Source organism: Solanum pennellii, chromosome 4, assembly GCF_001406875.1.
Source record: "Solanum pennellii chromosome 4, SPENNV200".
Classification (NCBI taxonomy): Eukaryota; Viridiplantae; Streptophyta; class Magnoliopsida; order Solanales; family Solanaceae; genus Solanum; species Solanum pennellii.
In genome coordinates this window covers 61,425,197-61,446,575 of record NC_028640.1, presented here as the reverse complement: position 1 = coordinate 61,446,575, position 21,379 = coordinate 61,425,197, and the positions used below count along the sequence as shown (strand labels likewise).

General features: G+C 32.4%; 1 protein-coding gene across 1 annotated transcript; it reads right to left on the bottom strand.

Moving 5' to 3' along the window:
• Positions 1–1,193: 1,193 nt before the first annotated feature.
• LOC107016139 (ubiquitin carboxyl-terminal hydrolase 27) lies at positions 1,194–13,908 on the bottom strand. Its single transcript, XM_015216627.2, has 10 exons — positions 13,599–13,908; positions 13,350–13,473; positions 8,599–8,699; positions 8,293–8,523; positions 7,430–7,498; positions 7,213–7,341; positions 6,852–6,989; positions 6,519–6,581; positions 3,528–3,863; positions 1,194–1,651 (listed from the first exon to the last, which is right to left on the bottom strand). Exons 1-10 carry the CDS (start codon positions 13,836–13,838, stop codon positions 1,382–1,384), a joined length of 1,701 nt encoding a protein of 566 aa, XP_015072113.1. The 5' UTR covers positions 13,839–13,908; the 3' UTR covers positions 1,194–1,381.
• Between the last annotated feature and the right edge of the window lie 7,471 nt (positions 13,909–21,379).

Sequence of the window (21,379 nt, the reverse complement as noted above, 5' to 3'; positions counted from 1 at the left end):
CCCCCCCCCCCCCCAACTGAGTTATACATCTGTCTATTTCTCACGCGATCCTTTATTTTTTAAATCTATTAGAAAATTGTTCTATTTTTGTTCTTATATCCGAATCTATACTCTTCTTACTTCTAAATCTATATTTTTAATGTAATCATTTATTGGCACAAGTGTTCTGGTTGTTTCTCTGTGATGGACGAAGACACCTTATTATTTTTTATTTAAGATTGTAATTGGAAAATTATTATTTAAAATCTTACTTCTCTATCCGGATGTAATAATTTCTATCATCCCCGTTGATTTTCTCGACCATGAAAGGATTGTCTCTTCTAGATCTCGTCAATTGTAATAATTTTTTTTTGGTGGGTTTGGAGATGGATGATAAAATTAGTGATGGTAATTAATTTCAATAATGACAATAGATTTTGTGATTTCGTTGTAGATGCTGAAATTTATGGTTATGACTGTGATGAATTTCAATGGTAGTGATGTGATTCTGATGGTGAATTTAGTTAAGTTTATTGTTATTGTTAATAATTTTTCTACGATGATAGTGGTTGTGGAAGATTTCAGTGGTGAATTTGGTTATGGATGGTGAAATCTATGGTGGTGGAGAAGTGAATTTGGTGATGATCGCAACATTAATGGTGGTGGTTTAATGGTGAATTTGAGGGTTTATAGAAAAGAAGAAGCAATTCAGTGACATGAATTTTATATTTTTGAATTTTGACGTAATTGATGTGACAGTGATATGATGACAGTGTGAAACACTCTCTCATCATGTGACTAGTTGCATATGTGTAGGGTTGAAATAAATTCACTTTCTAATAATTCAGATGTGTAATATATTGCCAAAATAGTGTAGCGTGCAACTGACTTTTCATAATAAGTTTAGAGAAAAACTTCTGTCTTTTTCATTAGTTATACATGCCAATATCAAATAGATTAAACAAAGTACGCAAAACTAATGCAAGCAAGCTATAATAATTTCAAGATTTGTTATATGATGCTGCTAATTATCATCTTAAACTTGCTTCAAAATCCCAAGCTAAACAGTTAATTCGAATTCAAATTCTCGGTAGGGGCGCTTCCCCTGAATGAGCCCTACACAATGTGAATCCGAACAAATCGACCTCCAATACAGGTACCGAACCGTATGGAAACCAAAAAAGAAAAGACCATGCGGCTGATATAATAAGACATCAAAGAGAACAGCATAAAGTACACTGAAACTTGATTAAGTTCAATTGGTCTGCCAGAGCCAGTTCTCCAGGCAAAACACAAAATGCCCATAACAATAGACTCACAGTTTGAGTTGCTACCAGCCTACCACAAATTATTCAATTCAAGCTATACTACAGTCTACAAACAGCTATAACACAACAAGAATTTAGCAATCAGAAACTTTTTCATAGAAAAGTAAGGTTGCTTCAGCATCAAGAACATCTCTCTCGGAGACCCCATATACTTCGGTGTCTGAGATGCAAAACCACTTACCAACAGCAGATCCCAGTAGTTCAGCATGATTGTCTTCACTAATTTTGTCTGTCACTCGTCTGAAAACGGTGTAATGCCCACTACCAACTATTCCAAAGTGCTGAACCACAGAGGTTAGTTGGTACTTGTGACTTATGGAATGCGTTATTCGGGAAGTTTCACCCTGCAACGTAAAAAAGGATAGAGGAACAACATCACGTGAGCTTCAAATTACACGAATAAACTAACAATACATGACATATGAAAGCATAGAGTAGCAAAAAGAGATAGTGCAAGTGAAATACACAATACTAGAATCAACTTTAGAAATACAGCAGATGGGCGACATTATCCTCCCTGCTCCAATATTAGTCTCCATCTGTTCCCACGACTCACTAGGATTGTACTATAAGCAAACATAACAGTATTCTGTTTGATCCTTAGAATGTGACTATGTTGGTTAAATGAACGAAAAGAACCGCCAAATGGATGAAAACAAAAAAGACGGAACAGTAAGGCATAACATGGAAATCTTCCCTGCTTCTAGATTAGTAAACATTTGTTCCTAAGAAGTTAAAACTGTTGTAATTGCACACGGTGAAATAAGTGATCAATCATCTTCTATTGGTTTCCTTAGCAAAAGCTTTATATGCCTAATTGTGAAGCAAGATTCACAACCAATTTGTTGAATGGCAAGGATGCTCTCTACTGTAACTTGTAACACTGTAGAATCGTCGCAGAAGCACACTAGTCCAAGACATGTAGCACATGTCCGTTACAACTTATTGCTTCCATTTTCACAAACTTCACCTTAATGATTTTGTGCAATGGTTAAAGTTATCAAACACAGACTTGAATAAACCGCCTGCTATCAAAAATTGATTAAACTATGACTGCAAAAAGAAGTACAATGATGGAAAGTAAAAGTTCAGGGGTTCCAACGAGCAGATTTGATCACACAGTAATTATTAGGGAGATATTGAACCTGTGAAAGAGAATTATTTGGCTGGGCTACTAAGTAGAGATTCTGATGTCTAACGAGCCAACTGAAATCCCCTTTTTTCTCTTGCAGTAAATACACCTACATTAAAGTTTTTCTTTGTGTGCCCCAACTTTTCTAGATGAACAATAAAGAGTTTCTATCATACAAGAGTAGCTAAATCAGAATCAGCTGCCAGTCTAAAGACCTATAGATCTCGGATCTAAACTGTACCAAAACTTGATACGCATGCATCTGCCATTTTAACAAACATGGAAACTACTGCAATATATTATATGTAAATGAATGCACGATTTAAGTCGTTTTGGCGTGCATATCATGAATGCACATATGCCACAGATGAAAAGACCTTTAAAGAGTAACAACGCTGTCCAACGAACACTAACTAGTTCTATACATATTTCCCTAATCATTCAACAACAGCACATTGAAAGGTCTGGCCTTGCAGTTTGAAGACAGATATCAGAAAAATTTAACAAGTCTTTCACAGCATTGCTTAATATTTCAAGAGAACTTATGGATTCAAACCTGAAGTTATCAAAAATAACATAACAAGAGGACCTCATATCCTTGAACTGCTTTTCATATCCCTCCCTCCGTTTGTAGATTCTATATTCATTCCTCAAACTACACAAGCTTAAATGAAGCGGACATGGATGGTTCGGATTCAAAGAGTGGATCCGAATTTTTGCTCAGATTGAGGCATCGGTGTTGTTGTATTCCTCAGATTATCACAAGATTGGACTTTGGAGTAACCGAGTGATTTATTAAGAAAAATAATAAGCAACCAGCATGCAAGTAAGAGAGGTCTCAGAGCCGGATCTGGTTTTTTCTGGATGGCTAGCAAGAGATATATCAGTACTTTACTCAGGAATAGTACTAGGTGCAAGTTTTCCTTAAGCAGTTAGAATCTTGCTACAAACGTAAAGCTACACAACTTACGTTCACTTCGAGAGTAGGTGAAAATCTCCATGACGGAATGGATAGAATCATTATACATATGATATGTTATGCGAGAAAGTTTACGAGTAAATAACATTATCTACCAAGAGCAACCAACCTGATTTCCAGAATGTGGAGCCAGCTGATTTAAGCTGATCTTCTTGTCGTCTCCAGCCTCAAGCAAACTTGATTTTGACTTTGGTGCTTTAATACCAAAATTATCTGAGTCACGCAAACCGGCCATATCTTCTACTTCTGTAGAAAATTTTCTTTCACTTTGGGTGATGAAAGTCAACATCTCCTGATTAGCTTGCAGATTTAAGTTATTGAACAAAGGGAAAGGCTGCTGATGCGTGATTTGCCCAATTTGCAGATTCTCTTCCCAACTCTTTGTTCCCACTCCACTCTTCACGAAAGGAGCCAAGTCCAAAATCAATGGAAATGAAATATGGCCCTGAACACAAAATTCAAACATTTGAGGGTTTACAGCGAAGCAGAATGCACCTAAGCAAAGTATAAGATTTGAATATCAAACAACAAATCCATATTAGGTTGTCGATTAGGTTCAGACAAAAAAACTACAGTCAAAATGTATCAACTAAAAGTTGTAGTTCTGATACTCTGAAGTTTATGCAATTAATAAGTTGATTTTGCATTCAAACAAAAGAAAAGAATCACATAATTTGGGTCAGCCAAAAGTAGAAGGGTGTCCTCTCAATCTAGTGGACTATTCAATTTTAAATAAATTGTGAAATAGGATACAGAAAATACGCCCCCAGGACTTTGGTCTAGTGGTAAGAGTGCAATGTGTGATCTGTGGGTTAGACGTGCAGCAGGATTCAAATCCTGCCGAAGCTTAGTATTTTAAGCGCAGAAGGGTTAGGGGCAGACCAATTATCTACCAAATTTGAACCATGTGCCATTGGCCCTTAGTGATTTCTCAGTTATAAAAAAACATCTACTATAACATACATTTCTTTTAGACAGACAAGTGACAACTACATGAGTTTGTCAATTTTTTATTTTCTTTTAATGTATTTTCGGCCAGTGGCCATTTTATTTATTCAATAAGAAGATAAATATTAATGTATGCAAAGGTGAGCTCAATCCTTTTTTGGTGAGCAGTGAGCTCAACTTGAAACACAAGAAACGGAGAAAGACTGAGTAACATGTCTTAGTGAATGCAATGGACAGGCGAATATGGCCAGCCAGGAAAATGGTAATTCATAGATTCTTGATCAGAGTAACAGCGAGACCTGTTAGCTAAAGGTGGCCTATTTTCAAAGAGGGCAGCTGTTCTCTGTGCCTAAAAGAAGATAGTCTTTTGTGAGAAGTATATTGCAAAGAAATAGGAAAAGTTTCTGACTGCTTGAGGAACATTGGGTGCTTAAAAAAAAAAAAGGGGAACATTGGGTGCTAGTGCACACCTCTTTGGTGATTCAAGCAGCTAATACAGACGAATGATTGTGTGGGGAAGGCAGGTGGATGATTTTAATTACAGGGAGCACTTGGTGAAAAGATGTTCATAATAAACATATCCACCTTAACCAAAATGGATTTATGACATTACAGGACATGCCCACCATTCTCAAGGGCCATTACAGAACCAACTATCAGTAAGTCTAAGATTTTTACAAGCTGATGACCAAGATAAAACAAGTTTGGACATGAGACTATGTCTGTTTGGGCAAGCTTCTCAGTAGACCAAAGTGCTTATCTCTTTTTTCTTTCGTAAAGTGCTTATTTTAGCAAACTAGTCTTACTAGAAATAGCCTCTCTACCTTTTACCCAAGGCAGGAGTATGGTCTGTGTACACCCCACCCTCCTCAGACCCCATTTATGGGGTCACACTGGGCATTTGATATTGTTGTTGCATAATTAAGAAAATTGAGGTGCTTGGCGAAGCTTTTCAGGGGAAAATAAGTGGTTTTGAGTAGTACTAGAAGTTGTATTTCATAAGGTAAAAAAGTAGCTTTTCCTCGTAGCACTTTGGAACCTTAGCCAAGAACAAATTACTGCAAAATATAAGCAAGTACTTTTAAGATTGATTTGGCAAACACAAAAAGCTACTCTCCAAACTATGTACTTCTTTGAAAAACACTTCCCGAAAAAAGACCCTTCTCAAAATAAACAGATTTTGAAAGAGCTAGGCCAAGCTATAAGTTGACTTGGAAGAAATCAAATTATCAGAGTCTTCCAACTAAAGGTTCAAATCAGTATAAAAAAAGAGGAACTGAGCATTTTCAGGGGCAAGAATCAGGAAACAGTAATTGGTGAGAACAAAAAGCAAGAAGATCAATTACAGACGGCTGAATCAGGACTAAGAAATGATTGAAACAAAAGGCAAAGTACATGATGCAAGCAAGCTGCAAATCAATCCAAGTATATGCCATATGCTAAATTCAGATAAGCTAGCTCTTCTAGTCTTGGGTAGAACGGAGTCGGCCACAACAAATTCTTGCCTTCTTGATAAAGACATTAACTATAATGGGAAAAGAAGGAACGAAATTCCCATATAGAACGATGGAGATGGATAATTATGGAGACAAGTGATGCATCAACCAAAACTGAATACAAATTGATTTTGGAGAGAGGTGTTCTAGAAAATATGGAGACTACTCTGTAGAGGAGGATTCTGATGATTATAATTATACACTGGAAACACAGAAGCAGCTAACTCAGATATGGAAGATAGAAATTTAAGGACTTGGAAAGTTCATAGGAATCTCGCGTGGGATCTGATAAGGAAGGGCAGAGGAATCAGTGATGCTACTAAGAATAGATGGCCAAACAATTGAACCAAAAAAAAGGAGAAGTGATTAACAGGAGCAGGAATTAAAAAGGTTGAAGTGGAAAATCAGCAATGATGGGAAATAGGTGAATGGAAAATAAAGAAACAGTGAATTAAATCGTACAGCGAATATAGGCTTCCTATTGCTTCTACTGTCAAGTGCATTATGTTGTCTAGTGTCTACCAGAACCTCATCTGGGCTATTTCTTTTTTAAAAAAATTAAAGGTGAAATTTACTTCAATTGGCTGCGTTCTTCTATATAATATAATCTACTTCCTTAACTGAAGAACACAACCCACTTGCAAGAATATCAGTACCTGAAGTTTGTTCTGTTCTCCAAATACATTTATAGAAGCACGTTGTAAATGAAGACATAGAACCTGCAAGGTGGCACAACAGTAAGCACATGCAAAAGAGTCAACAAATAAAACACATGAAAAAACCATTAAATCACAGAGCGCTGAAGCACCAAGTATTAAAATTAAATCCTATTTGCCTCAAGTGACATGTAAAAATGTTACTCCTTGACGATCCCTTATTTTCCTCGTTTTATAATTTTGTTGGCAGCTATATGGTCAATCCTTTTAATTAAGAACCTGATTCTAGCCCCTTTAACTCTTACTTGAAGAAAATGACACCAACAATCATACCTTAGGACTCCGGCCAATACTGAGTTGCTTGAAAGTGCGTGAGAAGCTATTTGACCATGGAAATCTAGCAAGGGACGCTAGCTGTTTGCAATCACATGAATCTTCCTCGTTGCACAGCTTAAGTTTTTCAACAATAGCCTGATAACAAATCCCATCTAATTAAACAGATTCTAGGATCGCCATAAATATGTTAAACACAGAAACACAGAAGGGAACCATTGACCAAATTCCTGTCAAATCGAGGAAAAGTTGTATGATGACATATAAATTTTGCCTAGGCCATATTTGAACCTATAGACTACAGCCACAAGCTTCAAGGTTAAGGTAGTATGCTAAACTACGATCTGTAAACCAAGGTCACCTCATTTTCATCCATGGCAGAGACATACTTTTCGGCAGCAGTATGCCAACAGTGGCTGCACTTGTAGTTCTCGAGTTGTTCCGCAACAAAGAACTGCTTCAGGCAATGCTCGACAGAACACCCAGGCATCTGACATAATGTTTGAAGAATACATCATCATGAATATGGAATCAAATTAAGGAAATAAAAACATACGACAATTCAGTTTTAAACGTACAATAGCCCCAGTGCTGCTTGACGTTGGCACAAGATGCAAACTATGAAATAACTGAAAATCCAGAGAGATCTGAAAAAAAAACACAATATGAATAAGTAAAATATGAATGAAGATCCAAAATATAGGGCGTGAACCCAAAACTGAAGAGAGCATTTACATGAATACAAGCTATCACTTATTTACAGCTAACTTTACAAAGTAAAAGGTCCAAACTTGACCTCATACAGCCCCACAAACAAAATAATGACCTAAATGATAGAGATTTGCCATATATTATGCATGGAAGGAGGACTAAAAACTAGTGAAGAGGCTTGTTGATAAGAATATGAGAGAACTTGCATGATCATGTCCTCCAAGAAAGCTAAAGATTAAGCCAGCAAAACTAGAGATGAAATCATGGAAAAATACTAATAAGATGGCATAAAATGTACCCCCTCTGTTTCAATTTGTTTGTATGGTTTTGACTTGGAACAAAGTTTAAGAAAGTAAAAAGACTTTTGCATCTTTTGATCTTAAACTAAAAGTATGTTGAAATGTACCAAAATGCCCTTTAATGAACCAAAAAGGAGTAAAATAGGACTTTCTAAACTAAGTTTTGACCTTTTCTCACTTTCAATGTACAATAGACACCAGTTAGTTAATTATTTTTCTTTAAAAAATTATCCATTAGGTAACAGTTTGTTCCCTTTTACAGCAACTTGAAATCAATATCACAGATTGCATGCGCGCCTGGGCTAGCACAGCAAAGCAACTCTAGAATATTCTTTGTAAATTTAGCAAACAAGTTCTATAATGTGCAAAAAGATACAGCAGTCAATAATTAAATTGTATGATTATAAATGTTCTTTCAAGTACCATTCAACCTGAAACGAACAAGTTTGGCAGTTTAAAAAACTACCAAGAATCCCATCAAAAGGCCCAAGAAAACTCTGCCTCCATCTCTCCTGTTCACTTTCTCCTTTCATCCTTTGTGTAACAATCCTACAATTAGGAAGTGTAATTACATCCGCCAAAGAGCTGTGATCATGAACAAAAGATTCTGACAGTTCGGCTCTTAAAGAAGATAAAAGATGGGAGAGTGCTTCCTCTGCATCCTACATTTGGGAAATATGTAAGTTAAAACACTAGTACTGGTGATAATTGTCCGCATACTGTGAAGAAAAGAATACCTGCTGGCTAGTTAGATTGAAACCAGGAATGTGAGAAGTCATGGCATGCATCAATCTCCTTGGACTTAGAACAGTTCTTCCATGTCGCACAGTACATAATTCTGCAGAACATCACACCAATCTTCTCATTGAGCATTTAGACATTACTTGTAATAAGGAATAAGGAGGAGTTCTCCGCTTTATGTTGATTTCTTGAAGAAAAACATAGTTCTTTGATTAGGACTAACAAATGTAAAAGACTGGACAAGTTCACTCTTTTATAGGTAAGACTTAAGAGTGAGCATGTACCTCTAATACTTTTTAAATCAAAATACCATCTAGGGGTCTATGCCAAACTCCCTCACCCAAAACCTCAAGGCGGCTTTCCTAAAAATAGACTTACACATAAGAATCATTGGTTTTAACCAATGTTATCAAAAGCGAAAGCGCAAAAAGTTCTAAGGTCTGTTAAGGCTTCAAGCGCAAATAAAGCGTAGACTTTTATGAAAAAAGGCACAAATGGAGAAAAAGACAAACATACATGTTTGGTCCGAGACTAATAACTATAAGCATGAATAACAAATATATGGACAAAGAAATTGAAAAGAAAAATTACGATAATGTGAAATAGCAATTGTTTAATGTCGCCTCTTCAAAATCGCTCATTCCCAAGGACACGTTTGTCTTAAAGACTTGATGGCGATATTGAAGCGCACATTAAGAGAGGTGAAGCGCTCAACACGTTTTGAGCCTCGCTTTGGGGCTTTTGCGCGCCTTTGACAACACTGGTACCAACTTATTATAGCAAAGCAGATGCAGATTAAGTATTACAACCAAAATATAAAAGTTTTCAACTTCCTTTCTTGAATCTCAGAGAACTAACAAATTGAGATAAATCATTTGATCATCATATTATACTAAAGGTGGAATGCAACAAAATAACCTTAAATTGTTGATGGACATTAATACTCTTAAGTGTTAGACAATTTTACCCATTCAGCAAGCATTATTCCCTTGGCATTAATGTTCAATCACTTAAAATTATTTAGAAATAAATAAAATTAGGTAAAATTAAAGTTAATGTATCTTTAATAGGGAATCTATGGCAAATTTACTTCCAATAAAAAGACTTTTGGATAAGTGCAACTGTGCAACGTTTAGGAATCAGCACCGTTTGCACAGTATTTTGTTAAAGTAACTGGCATTCTAGCCATTATTTAGATTTAATAGGATTCCAAATTAATAACCAACTTCATTTTTTTTGGGGCATTATGTTGCCAAATGATCAATGGCCAAATTTGGAAATTGCAGAATCAACAATTACATATCTGACGAGTAGAGAAGGTGAAAACTTATCACAACTAAATAGTAGTCAGACATTAGTAGTGCTAAAATCATTCAATGTATGTTTATCATAACAGTTTGGCTAAATACAAGTATTGATTAAAGATTATTATTAGCAAATAAAAACTAAAATAACAGCTTAATATTGTTTTTATATATTATCTATTATCTTCTATGCTATTTTTATAATGGGAAGCTTCTAATGTTGAAGTTGAATCACCAAATTACCCTTTTAAAAGTTGAGTGACTATTTCATCCTTCACCTAAAAAGCCTTCTATTTAAGAAATATTTTCAGCTATACTTTCGAAGATAATTAGGAATGCAAAAAGCACCATAAGTTTCTAATGCATTAATTAGTTATTGAAGTTAAAATTTGTGGGGAAAGAGGCTTAACAAGATAATTAAGGCAATTATCATTTATCAAGAGTGTTATTAGTTTCTTACTATACATAACAATAATTAGTAGTTGAAGTCAAGAATATGTGCAGAAAGTCTTAATTAGTTGTTGAAGTTAAGAGTACGTATAGAAAGTCATAACTAGTTGTTGAAGTTAAGAATACGATAAAAAGATTTAACAACATAATTAACGCAATTATGTTATTTATCAAGAGTACGAAACAGTAAAAGTTTGAAGATCCATTAACTAATTAAATATAGGCCAATCCAATGAACATGTGAAAAGGGAAATCTGAAGAGCATTTGATCAAGAAACAACTAAATAAAGGCAAGAAATGGTTTTCAGTTTCCTCAATGATGCTTTTAGGTTTAGCATGTTCTTTTTAATCTTTCCTTCTTGTTTTTTTCTATTCTTTACTTTTTATGTTTCCCTAAAAGAAAAGTTTGCATAAACTAAGTGAAACTGAAGATGGAGAAATATGTAGAGTTAATGGATGTTGGAATCAGAATAATCGCTAGATACAACTCCCATCACCTTAAAACTTCACGAATAATGAAGACCACCATCTCCATCTGTGGAGCTAGCAAAGATTCATGAGCTATGGAAGGGAAGGGGGTTGGTTTCTTTGAAAGACTGATGTTAAAATTGCCACCAATTAATTCGCTTTTTATAGTGTATAATGATTATAACTTTTTAAATGAAAAGACAACATATATGATTTGAACATATTAATATTTACAGCCACAAATGGCGTTGTTTGTTCTTTTCCATATGCTATAAATTTGGGTTTAAACTCAAATACTTTAGAAAATGCATACAGTTAAGTAAAAATGTTATTTTCGCCACAATTAAGTATGCATGTTGTGGATGCTTTTGTAGGCAAGACGTATGCCTGAAGGAAAGCCAATTAAATTAACTATTTAATTATACTTTTTGTAGCTTTCTTTACTACTATAGAATAGGATTTATGTTTCCTATCTTCATACGGATTAGGTTTTTCTATCTTTATTATTCTAGAATAGGATTTATGTTTCTAGTTTCACAAGAATTAGACTTGCTATTGTTGTAATAAGACTCCCAATTTAAAAGGGGATTTGAGGAATAAAACCAGCAAGTCGTGTTTAACCAAAAACAAGGCATCGGAGTTCTCTCTTTCATTGAACTCTAAGCCTTCAGCTTCTCATTGACGAGCTAAAGTTGTATACAAAATAGGTCAATCTAGGAATTCAAACAAAGGCAAGGAAAAGTCGAATTCAATTGATTTAGATTTTTCTGTTCATAGTCTTGTGACTCGATCCTTCTCTACAAACTGTAACAGTGCATGTCTCCACATCTAGTTATCTATAGATACCTCCTACATTCCCTCAAGGACAACAACTCTCTTCAGCATAATAACTATATCAGAATAAGAAGATCATTGTAGAGTTAACACCAAATTCAATGACATAAACTCTTGTTTTCCTGATCAAAATACATAAAATGCTAGAATGAGATAAACAGAACAGCTTACATGTTCCAATTTGCAACTTTTTGGTCTCCATATAACCACAAGCATTCATTCTCGTCTTTGTAAAGTTTGCCACACCTTCAACGTATAACCATTATGTGAATATTCAGTTCTGCTTCATCAATCCATAATTCACTAAAATGGAGCGGCTCTTAGCCTATTCCTATTTATCTTGGAAATGGATGAACTGACACGACATATCCAAGGAGAGATATATGGTAAATGTTATTTGCGAATGACAGTTTTGATTGACAAGACACGCAGCGGAGTTAACAATAGGTTGGAGGTATAGAAAAAACTTGGAGCCTAAAGGGTTCAGGTTGAGCAGTTTTAATACAGAATACTTAGGGTGCAACTTCAGTGACGTAACTCACGTGACAGATGTGGAAGTAAGGATTGAAACACAAACACTCCCTAATAAGAAAGTTTCATGTATTTGTGTCAATAATCTAAGAAAATGAGAAGATTAATGAAGATGCTACACATTGTACTGGAGCGAGGTGGATGAAATGGAAGCTCACATCCGATACAAAAGAATGCATCACCAAGTCTTAAAGGTAAGTTTTATATAAGGTCAGACTTGCTATGTTGTATGAGGTGGAGTGTTGGTTGGTCAAGAACTCACAAGTCTAGAAGATGAGAGTAGCGGAAATAAGAATGTTGATATGATTGTGTGGGCATACTAAGACAGATTAGGAACGAAATTATTCGAGACAAGATGGGGCTGACCTATGTAGTGGACAAGATGAGGGAAATGAACTGAGATGGTTGGGGCATGTAAACAGAAAATACACGCATGCCCCATTAAGGAGGTATGAGAGGTTGGCAATTGACGGTATAAGGAAGGTAAAGGTAGGTCGAAGAAGTCTTAAGGAGAGGTGATCAGACAGGCTGAGGACAGGACCCTAAATAGGAAGATATGTAGGTTGAGGATTAGGGTAAAAAGTTAGTAGGTTGAGCATTGTCTAGCTTCCTTTACAGTATTGTTATTTTTACTCTCCGACTATATTAATCTTCAATTTTAACATGCTGTTTCCTTTGCTTCAGGTATCTTATCATTTTGTCGCCGCATCTATTTTCTTCTTCATTGTTTTCAACATGACTTGGTCATTGTTATATTTGCTTCACATACTTATTTTTTAAAATGCTTCTTTTTAGCCGATGGTCTATCTAAAACAGTTTTTCTACCTTCACAAGGTAGGGATAAGGCTACATACAGTCATACACACCACCCTACCCAAAGCCCACAATTGGGATTACAATGGTTATGTTGTTGTTGTTGTTGCAATTAAATTATCTTAAAGCTCATGCTCTATTCCATAAACTCTACCTAGCTAGCAGTTCTACCAGCACAAACTCTTCTTAATATCCACATTTTCGTTTGACTAGAGCTTAAATAGGTATTTATTCATATTTTTTTCAAAACCACGGTGTCCGAATCAATCTCAACTGATTCCACAAGATACCTGCCAGCATTTATTCCTACAAGTTCCAAATTCTACTATATCGGATTTCAAACTCACCTTCAACAAGCGAAGCCAAAGCAGCAATAACGGGCAAGTCTCTACTTCCTTCCATTGATGAACCCTCATATTCCTCCACAACTTGCTCCAGAAATTTTCCAAAGCTCTTACAGCTAGCTAAAGCCTAATCCAAAATCATCAACACATATATATAAACAAGAAATCAAGAAATGCTAAATCAAACAAAACCCACACCAAATTTGCTAAACCGATTAAAAAAAAAATTGAAGAAAAAGATGCAATCTTTACCTGTAAAACAACATTCAAAAAGCAATTGTTACCAAGATTTTGCAATCCAGGTACTGTGAAATGATCTTTTTTTGAACTTGATAGCATGATGTTTGTGATTTTTGCACCATCTTTTATAGCAAAAATCAAACCACCAGCAATACTTAATACAGTAGCAGCAACTGAAACTTGAACAGTAAACCAATGGGAATTAAACCCATGTTTGAATTTGTGTACAAGTGAAGACGAGTGTATATTCATTGGCGACAAATTTCAACAACTCAGAGAAGTAACGCCCACAGAGGCTGCTTCTGTTTCCCTTTTTCCCACTTATTTATATTGTAAGAATAATAAAATGCAAAATATTTCCCTTTATTACTATTTCTTATGAGCAAAAGTATCACTAAACTTTGTTTGACACATTTTTGTATAATAATTTTAAGATAAAATTTATAAATCATATATATAAAAAAAAAGAAAATCATCGATTCATCTATGTGGCACTATCACAAAATGGAATTTTTTTATAAATTTATTTATTTTCAAAAATATACTTCTTATTTTATGAAAAATTGTGATTTTTATAAACAATTGTGACTTTAATGAAGAGTTGTGACTTTAATGAAGAGTTTTGACTTTTAAGAAAAGTTGTGACTTTTATGAAGAATTACGACTTTTATGAAGAGTTGCGACTTTTATAAAGAGATGTGATTTTATGAAAGGTTGTGACTTTTCGGAAGGTTGCAACTTTATATACAAAGCATAATAAACATTTATGCAGGCCACCCTTTGTTATCTATAAATAAAGGAATTTCCTCTCACTTTAAAACAACGAAAATTCTAAACCTTCTCCTCCTCCTCCTCCTCTTCTTCTACTTCTTCTTCTTCACAACTAAATATTTATGTATTTTATTCCTGTTGAGTGGATCACTGATGATTGCTTATGTTACAGATCTTGGTATAATTTATTTAGTCATTAAATTATATTTATGTTAGTAAGGAGAAATGATAGGATGTAATAAGTTTCATTTTCTTTACATTATTAATGTTTGTTACCACGTAATAATCTTGTATGTGAGATAATATAGTTAACTGATAGATTTAAAATATTATTTTATGAATTCTCTGATATTAAGTTCCCGCGCAAGGCGCGGGTAATTTTACTAGTATATAATGTAAATAGAAAAATTTGTGGTTATTTTATTCAATTATATGTACTAAAATGATAAAATTATTATCCTTATGTCCCTAATTATTTGTCCACTTTTTATTTTATAGTTATTTTTAATTATTTATCAACTAGGTAATTTGCTCGCGTGTCGCGCGATCATAAATAATAAGTGCATTGAAATTGTAAATAAGTTTTTACTAATATCTATATATTAAAAATAATGAGAAAATAGGGTTATAAAAAAATATTGGCAATATTCCAACATGAATTTGATTATTTGTCATTATCACATAACTAAAGAACCTCTAATAAATGAATTATTAACGAAATAATAAATCATTAGTTCTTTAAGTAACATTAAAAGGAAAATAAAGAAGAAAATAAGAATATATATACAAAAGTATTTCATGATAAAAAGAATCGTTTAAGTTGCTCAGATTATACAATTGTGATATATGTCTTAGAAAAAAATTCAAAAGTTTGTTAGCATATTTAAAAAAAAATTACGCTTGAACATAAAAGCAATTATAACTTTTGAACTTGCGTACTGAATTTCTTCAATTGACAATTGAGAAATTACATGTCTATATCAAAATAAATAATATGTAAGTTTATATAAAGTTATAGAATTTAATATAGAATATCATAACATGAATTCTTGGAGCTGAGTACAATAATTATTTTCTGCACAATGAATATACGTACTATAAGTGTATATGTTCAATGAGACAATAATTTTGCAGAAACACAAATAACAGAGTTTAAAACATGTCTCAAAAATAATAATTAACATCATATGCATAAATTAATGAATGTAAAAAAACATACAAGGATATATAAAAATAGAATGCAATAGAAAGGAAAAAATCGAGTCTACTGAATGCACAATATTTCCTTAAGAAAACTATTCCCCTCCAATACCAGAGGTTTAAAGAATTACATCCTCTCATGATAAAACGATTTGGTGTCAGTATGTTACTCAACTCGAGCAAATCAAACAAATATTTAATTTTGCGGAAGTAGAAGAAGAAGATCGGAATTTTAAAAAAAATAAGAGAAAATTCCTCTATTTATAGACAATAAAGGGTAGTGTGACCAAATGTTTGTTGTGCTTTATCAGAAAGGTTACAACTATTTGAAAAAGTTGCAACCCTTCGAAAAGTTCACAATCTTTCATAAAAAGTCGCAACTTTTTATAAAAGTCACAACTTTTGAAAGACGTCGCAACACTTCATTAATGTCACAATTTTTCATAAAAGTCACAACTTTTTATAAAAGTCGCAACTCTTCATTAAAGTCTTAACTATTCATAAAAGTCATATCTTTCTATGAAAAAACGAAGTCTAGTTTTGAAAATAATAAATTTAAAATGAAATCTTGTTTTTGGTTGCGCCACATAGTCGGGCCTAGGATTCTCTTTTATATAAATATATAATTTTGACAAATCAAGAAATGACAAAATAATTTTACCCATCATACCCTTAATTAATTACTTTGAAAATGATACAATTTCTTGAAAAATCTTAAATTTTAAATTATCCGCTTCATAATTGATAGAGATAAAATGGTAAACTCACTATATGGATAATTGATTTCGTACTATCTTCATCTCATATTAGATGGACATTTTACTAAAAGTATTTGTCTCATATTAATTTATCACTTACTAAATTATGATAGAATTTTTTTTCTCAATTACCCCTATAATTAATATGACTTTAGAAGTTTAAATAAATTTTGAAGCTCTAAAACTTCTTTTTTCAACAGGCTAATTAATACTATCTCCGTCCCATTTTATATGTCACCTTTTTACTTTGTAATTGCACTACGAAATGATGTAATTTTATGCTTCTTCCCTTATTTAATTTTCTTAAGTCAACTTTATAATAAATGATGAATACATTTTCAAGATTAATTTAACTACTCTATCAATGGCAAAATATGATAATTTATGCATACATTTTATAAAATGACAAGTATTGTGGTTCAACTATTTTTAGAAAGAGATGACTTATATAATGAGATAGAGAGAGTATAAACAAAGGGCAAAATAGCAAAATTAGTCAATTTATAAATATTTTTTATTAACCTCATAAAATAGAAGATATTCATTTAATATGAAATAATGAAAATATTTCATTGGAAACATAAGATAAAATAATCTCATGAAATGTCACTACTTATTTTATTCTGTGTATCAAATTGGTGAAAACAATAGTATAAACTACTAAGACTATATGTGTGGCTAAAAAACTCGATGTTTTGTGTTTTTTTTTTTTGGAGAGGGACATCTTTTTATTTATAAAACATAAATATATTAAGATTTTGTTTTTAGAAGGGAAAATGCATAAGTATCCCCTCAATCTTTGCGCGAAATCTCAGAGGCACACTTGCCTATTACTCCCTGAACTTATTTTATGAATTATTTTCTACCATTTCAGCCTATGTGGCACTATCTTGTGGGTCCAGCGCGTGTTGATATTTTTTTTCAAGGTAGTGCCACGTAATGCCGAAGAGGAGTACAAAATTATTTATAAAATAAGTTCAGGAGATAATAGGACCTTGGGATTTTGAGCATAGATTAGGGGAGTACTTATGCATTTCCCTTTTTAAAAGGGAAAATACATCAAATCCCCCTGAACTTGGCAGCAAAATTCACTTTAGTACTTTAACTATACGAGCGTTTAAATACCTCCCTTAACAATTCTGAATTAATTAAATACCAGTCTAAGAGCTGACGTGGCAAAGTGAGTGTAGTCACTCTCCTCAAAGCGCGTGAAATAATAAAAAAAAATAAAAATTAAAAGATAAAATCATACACATGGCATTTTTTTAATAGCCAATATCTAACTAATATTGTTTAACTTTTTTTTTTATAAGTTAAAGTTAGAAGAATGTAAAATTTCTTTTTTAGAAGTAAATGGAATTTGTGGGTTCAATTGTTTTTTAAAAATATTTAATTTTTTTGTTCTCTATTTATTTTGTTGTCTTCCCCAAATGTCTTCTTTCCCATTGAAGCACTCCTTATACCTTTTCTTCTTTCATATTAAAATTTTTCCTTCATCTTCATCATTCACCTCACACGTCCTTCATTAATCACAAAAATTCAATACTCAATTCATATTTATTGAATGCAAATTTTCTTGAATTTTAAGTAACTCATTTTGAATTCTATTAGTTGAGATGCAAAAAAATGTGGGTCTATCAACTTTTTTACACAATCTTCATTTTTTTATTTAAGTTGTTAAGAAAAGAATAATTTTCAAAAAATGTTATTCTCCAATGAAAAAATTTGTGGAAGAGAGACGGTTCGAATAAGAAAAAGTAAGTATTTGATGAATGTTGAAGAAGAAAACAACCATTGAAAGATGAAAATTAAAAAAAAAAAAAAAGAAGCTAATAAAGGTTGAAAATGGTGAAAATCAAGAAAGAAGAAAGAAGAAAAGGGGGGAGGCGTAGAAGAGTAGGGGTGGAAGAAAATGTGGCAAGTTGATTTTAAAATGCATTTTTAATTAATTGATTATTGTAATGAATTTTAAGAAAATGTGTAAGAAAAAAGTGAATAAGCAAAAGAAAAGATTGAAAGGTGTGGTNATGGTGAAAATCAAGAAAGAAGAAAGGGGGTGGGGGGTGGGGAGGGGGGAGGTAGAAGAGAAGGGGTTGAAGAAGATGTGACACTTTTGATTTTAGAATATTTTTTTAATTAATTAATTAGTGTAATGAGTTTAACAAAACAAAAGGGTGAATAAGCAAAAAAAAAAAAAAAAAATTAATAACATGGTGCTTACATAAATGTGACGTGGTTCTTACATGGCTACGATGTGGCGGGTGATAGTGGTATATCACTCTCATGGTTGTATTTAATACAGTTCAAAGATGTTAAGGAGGACATTTAAACATCCTTATAGTTAAAGTACTAAAGTGAGTTTTGCTGCCAAGTTCAGAGAAAATTTGATATATTTTCCCTTTTTAAAATAACATTATTGTCCTTTTAAAAGTAATAAAAAAATATATATTGTATTTGTGTGCATATAAAATCTAGTTCTAACTTAATTGTTGTATATTTTATAACAGAAAACTATATGTATACATGCATGGCCAATTGTATGTGTATGTATGTGTTTTTAAAGCAGAAGTTGGATATGTGTATGTATTTGAAGACATCAATTGCATGTGTGCCAAACTAAATTTAGTATTTGTGTTTTTAGACTATATGCTCAATCACTAATCAACTGTATGGGAGATCAATTCTTTGTAAAGAGTTTATGAAGTAGTGTATGCTATAACAATTATATGGTTTAAATCATATACGTCCTTTCGAAGTTGTCCATATAATTCATTTAAACACCTCAATTAAGTTTTCACCTATTGAACACCTATATCCCTTAAAATCGATACATATTTAATATTTTTTTTTGCCAATCCGCCAAAATATGAGATGTGTGTACTATACTTGTTGTGACGTGGCAGTGACATGACAAATTAATGAATTAAATGATGACATGTGATATTTGAGTCCAAAAATTTATTTTAAAAATGAAATTCTAATATATATTTTTTTTTTACTATTTTAGTATATTTAATTATCTAAAACAAATTATAAAAAATATTCTAAAAGAACCCACTCACCCACAATTTATTTTTCAACTATAATCTTCTTCTCTTCATCCGGTTATGGTACAAGGAATATGAACAATGATTCATCTAATAATTATGAATTTCTATCACCATGATCGAAAAAAATGGTGTTATCGATACTTTTTGGATTTAAAGAACTCTTTGTTTCTTTTAACCATCAATTTTAATTAATTGATGTGATTGTTTATTGTTGGATCACGTTGACATAAGAGAGAAAATATTTAAATAATTGTCTTTATTTTTTCTGACAAAGAGGATGTGGATGGAGGTTTCCATTTTTTTCGATAAAAAAACATAAATGATGATGTCCATTTTTCGATAAAAAATAAAGGATAGCTCTGAAAAATTAGTAGTATAATGACAAGAAGATAGAAAAAAATGGCCTGCATTCTTGTGAAGAAAAATGGTGGAGCAAGATCTCATGCTAAAAGAGAGAAACATAGATTTTTAAGCTTTTTTATTTTTAAAAAATATAATGGAAAAAAGTAAAAGAAGAAATAAGAAGAAAGAGATATTTGAGTAACATGAAAAGAAATTAGCTAAAAATTATCACTCACGCACTCCTATGTATGTGTGTTGCACTCTCTTACCATGTCAGCGAAAAGTGTTCAATAGATACTTATTTTGAACAATTTAAGTGTTCAATAGATATAAACTTTAGTTAAGGTGTTTAAATAAATTATGCGTACAATTTTAAGGGGCTGCATATGACTTAAGCCCAATTATATATGTACGACATACGTGTCAAGTATTCGTTCTTATACATATACTACCATACACATACAGCAAATAATTTTCATATATATGACATATGTCAACAAATAAAAAAATCACGACTTTGTGAACATTGAAGCATTGATATCTTCTTAAATCAATGTAAATTTTGAGAAAGATTCTTATGAAATAATGTCGTTTTTCATCGACTAGTTAAAACGGCAGTCAACTTCAAATATATTTATATTATAAAATGAAATAAAGGTAAAAAACACATCTAAACTATACTCTTTTCTTTTTAGTTTCATACCTAAAATATTGAGAATGCGAGTTTCAGATCTAAACTATCACTTTTTAGTTTGAGAAACACTCCTCTCTCTTTTATACAACTCTCATCATGGTGTGTGTAATACACTCTCTTTTATTTAAATAATTAACATCACACTCCATATGGACAAAACAATGAATAAAAAAAATTACTCCCTCCATCCGGTTTTGTTTGTCATGGGTTCTATTTTTAGAGTCAAACTATAAAAACTTTGACTAACATTTTAAGATGTATTTTTTCATCTTATTAATATGCAAAAAATTGCAATTTATATTAATTTTCATATAGTTTTAGAATATCTATTTTTTTGTTTAAAATATTGAATTAATATGATCTAATTTACCTTTGATAATTAGTCAAATTGACTTTCGATAAGCGCAACATGACAAACAATTTCAGACGGAGGAAGTATTAGTAGTGGTTGAAATAAAAAATTATTATGCAAAAAATTAATTTATTTTATAAAATAAGATGTAAAATATTTTTCTTACCTCACTCCATCACTTCCTCTCACCGCCCTCACCCTGCCGATCATGTTAGTTTTTTTTTTTTAAATTTCTTTTATAAAAGTATTTTTGTACTTCATCTGCCCCCTCCCCCTCCCACAAATACTAATTTAGATATTATTTTAATTTTTATAAAAATAATTCTACCCACCTCACCTGACCTTTTGCTTACAATTTTTTTTTTCTTATTTTGTGTTAGATATATGCATATCAAAAAAAAAAATTTACTTGCCGTTGCAAGACTTTTTTTTCCATTTATTTATGTTATATTCGTACACTACTAGAAAAAAAATTCTAAAAATATATGTACAAACATATCTAACACAAAATGAGAAAAATGTAAAAATAAAAACAAAGATTAGGAGTAGAGGGTAAAATGGAATGTGGTAGAATTTTTTAAAAATAAAAGAATATCAACTTTTTTTTGTTTGGGGGGGGGGGTTAC

Coding starts and splice junctions, on each gene's coding strand:
- LOC107016139 (XM_015216627.2), bottom strand. CDS start 13,838: ATGAATATACACTCGTCTTCACTTGTACACAAATTCAAACATGGGTTT. Junction 13,474..13,598: donor TTTTGAATGTTGTTTTACAG/GTAAAGATTGCA, acceptor ATTTTGGATTAG/GCTTTAGCTAGCTGTAAGAG. Junction 7,342..7,429: donor CAAGCAGCACTGGGGCTATT/GTACGTTTAAAA, acceptor ACATTATGTCAG/ATGCCTGGGTGTTCTGTCGA.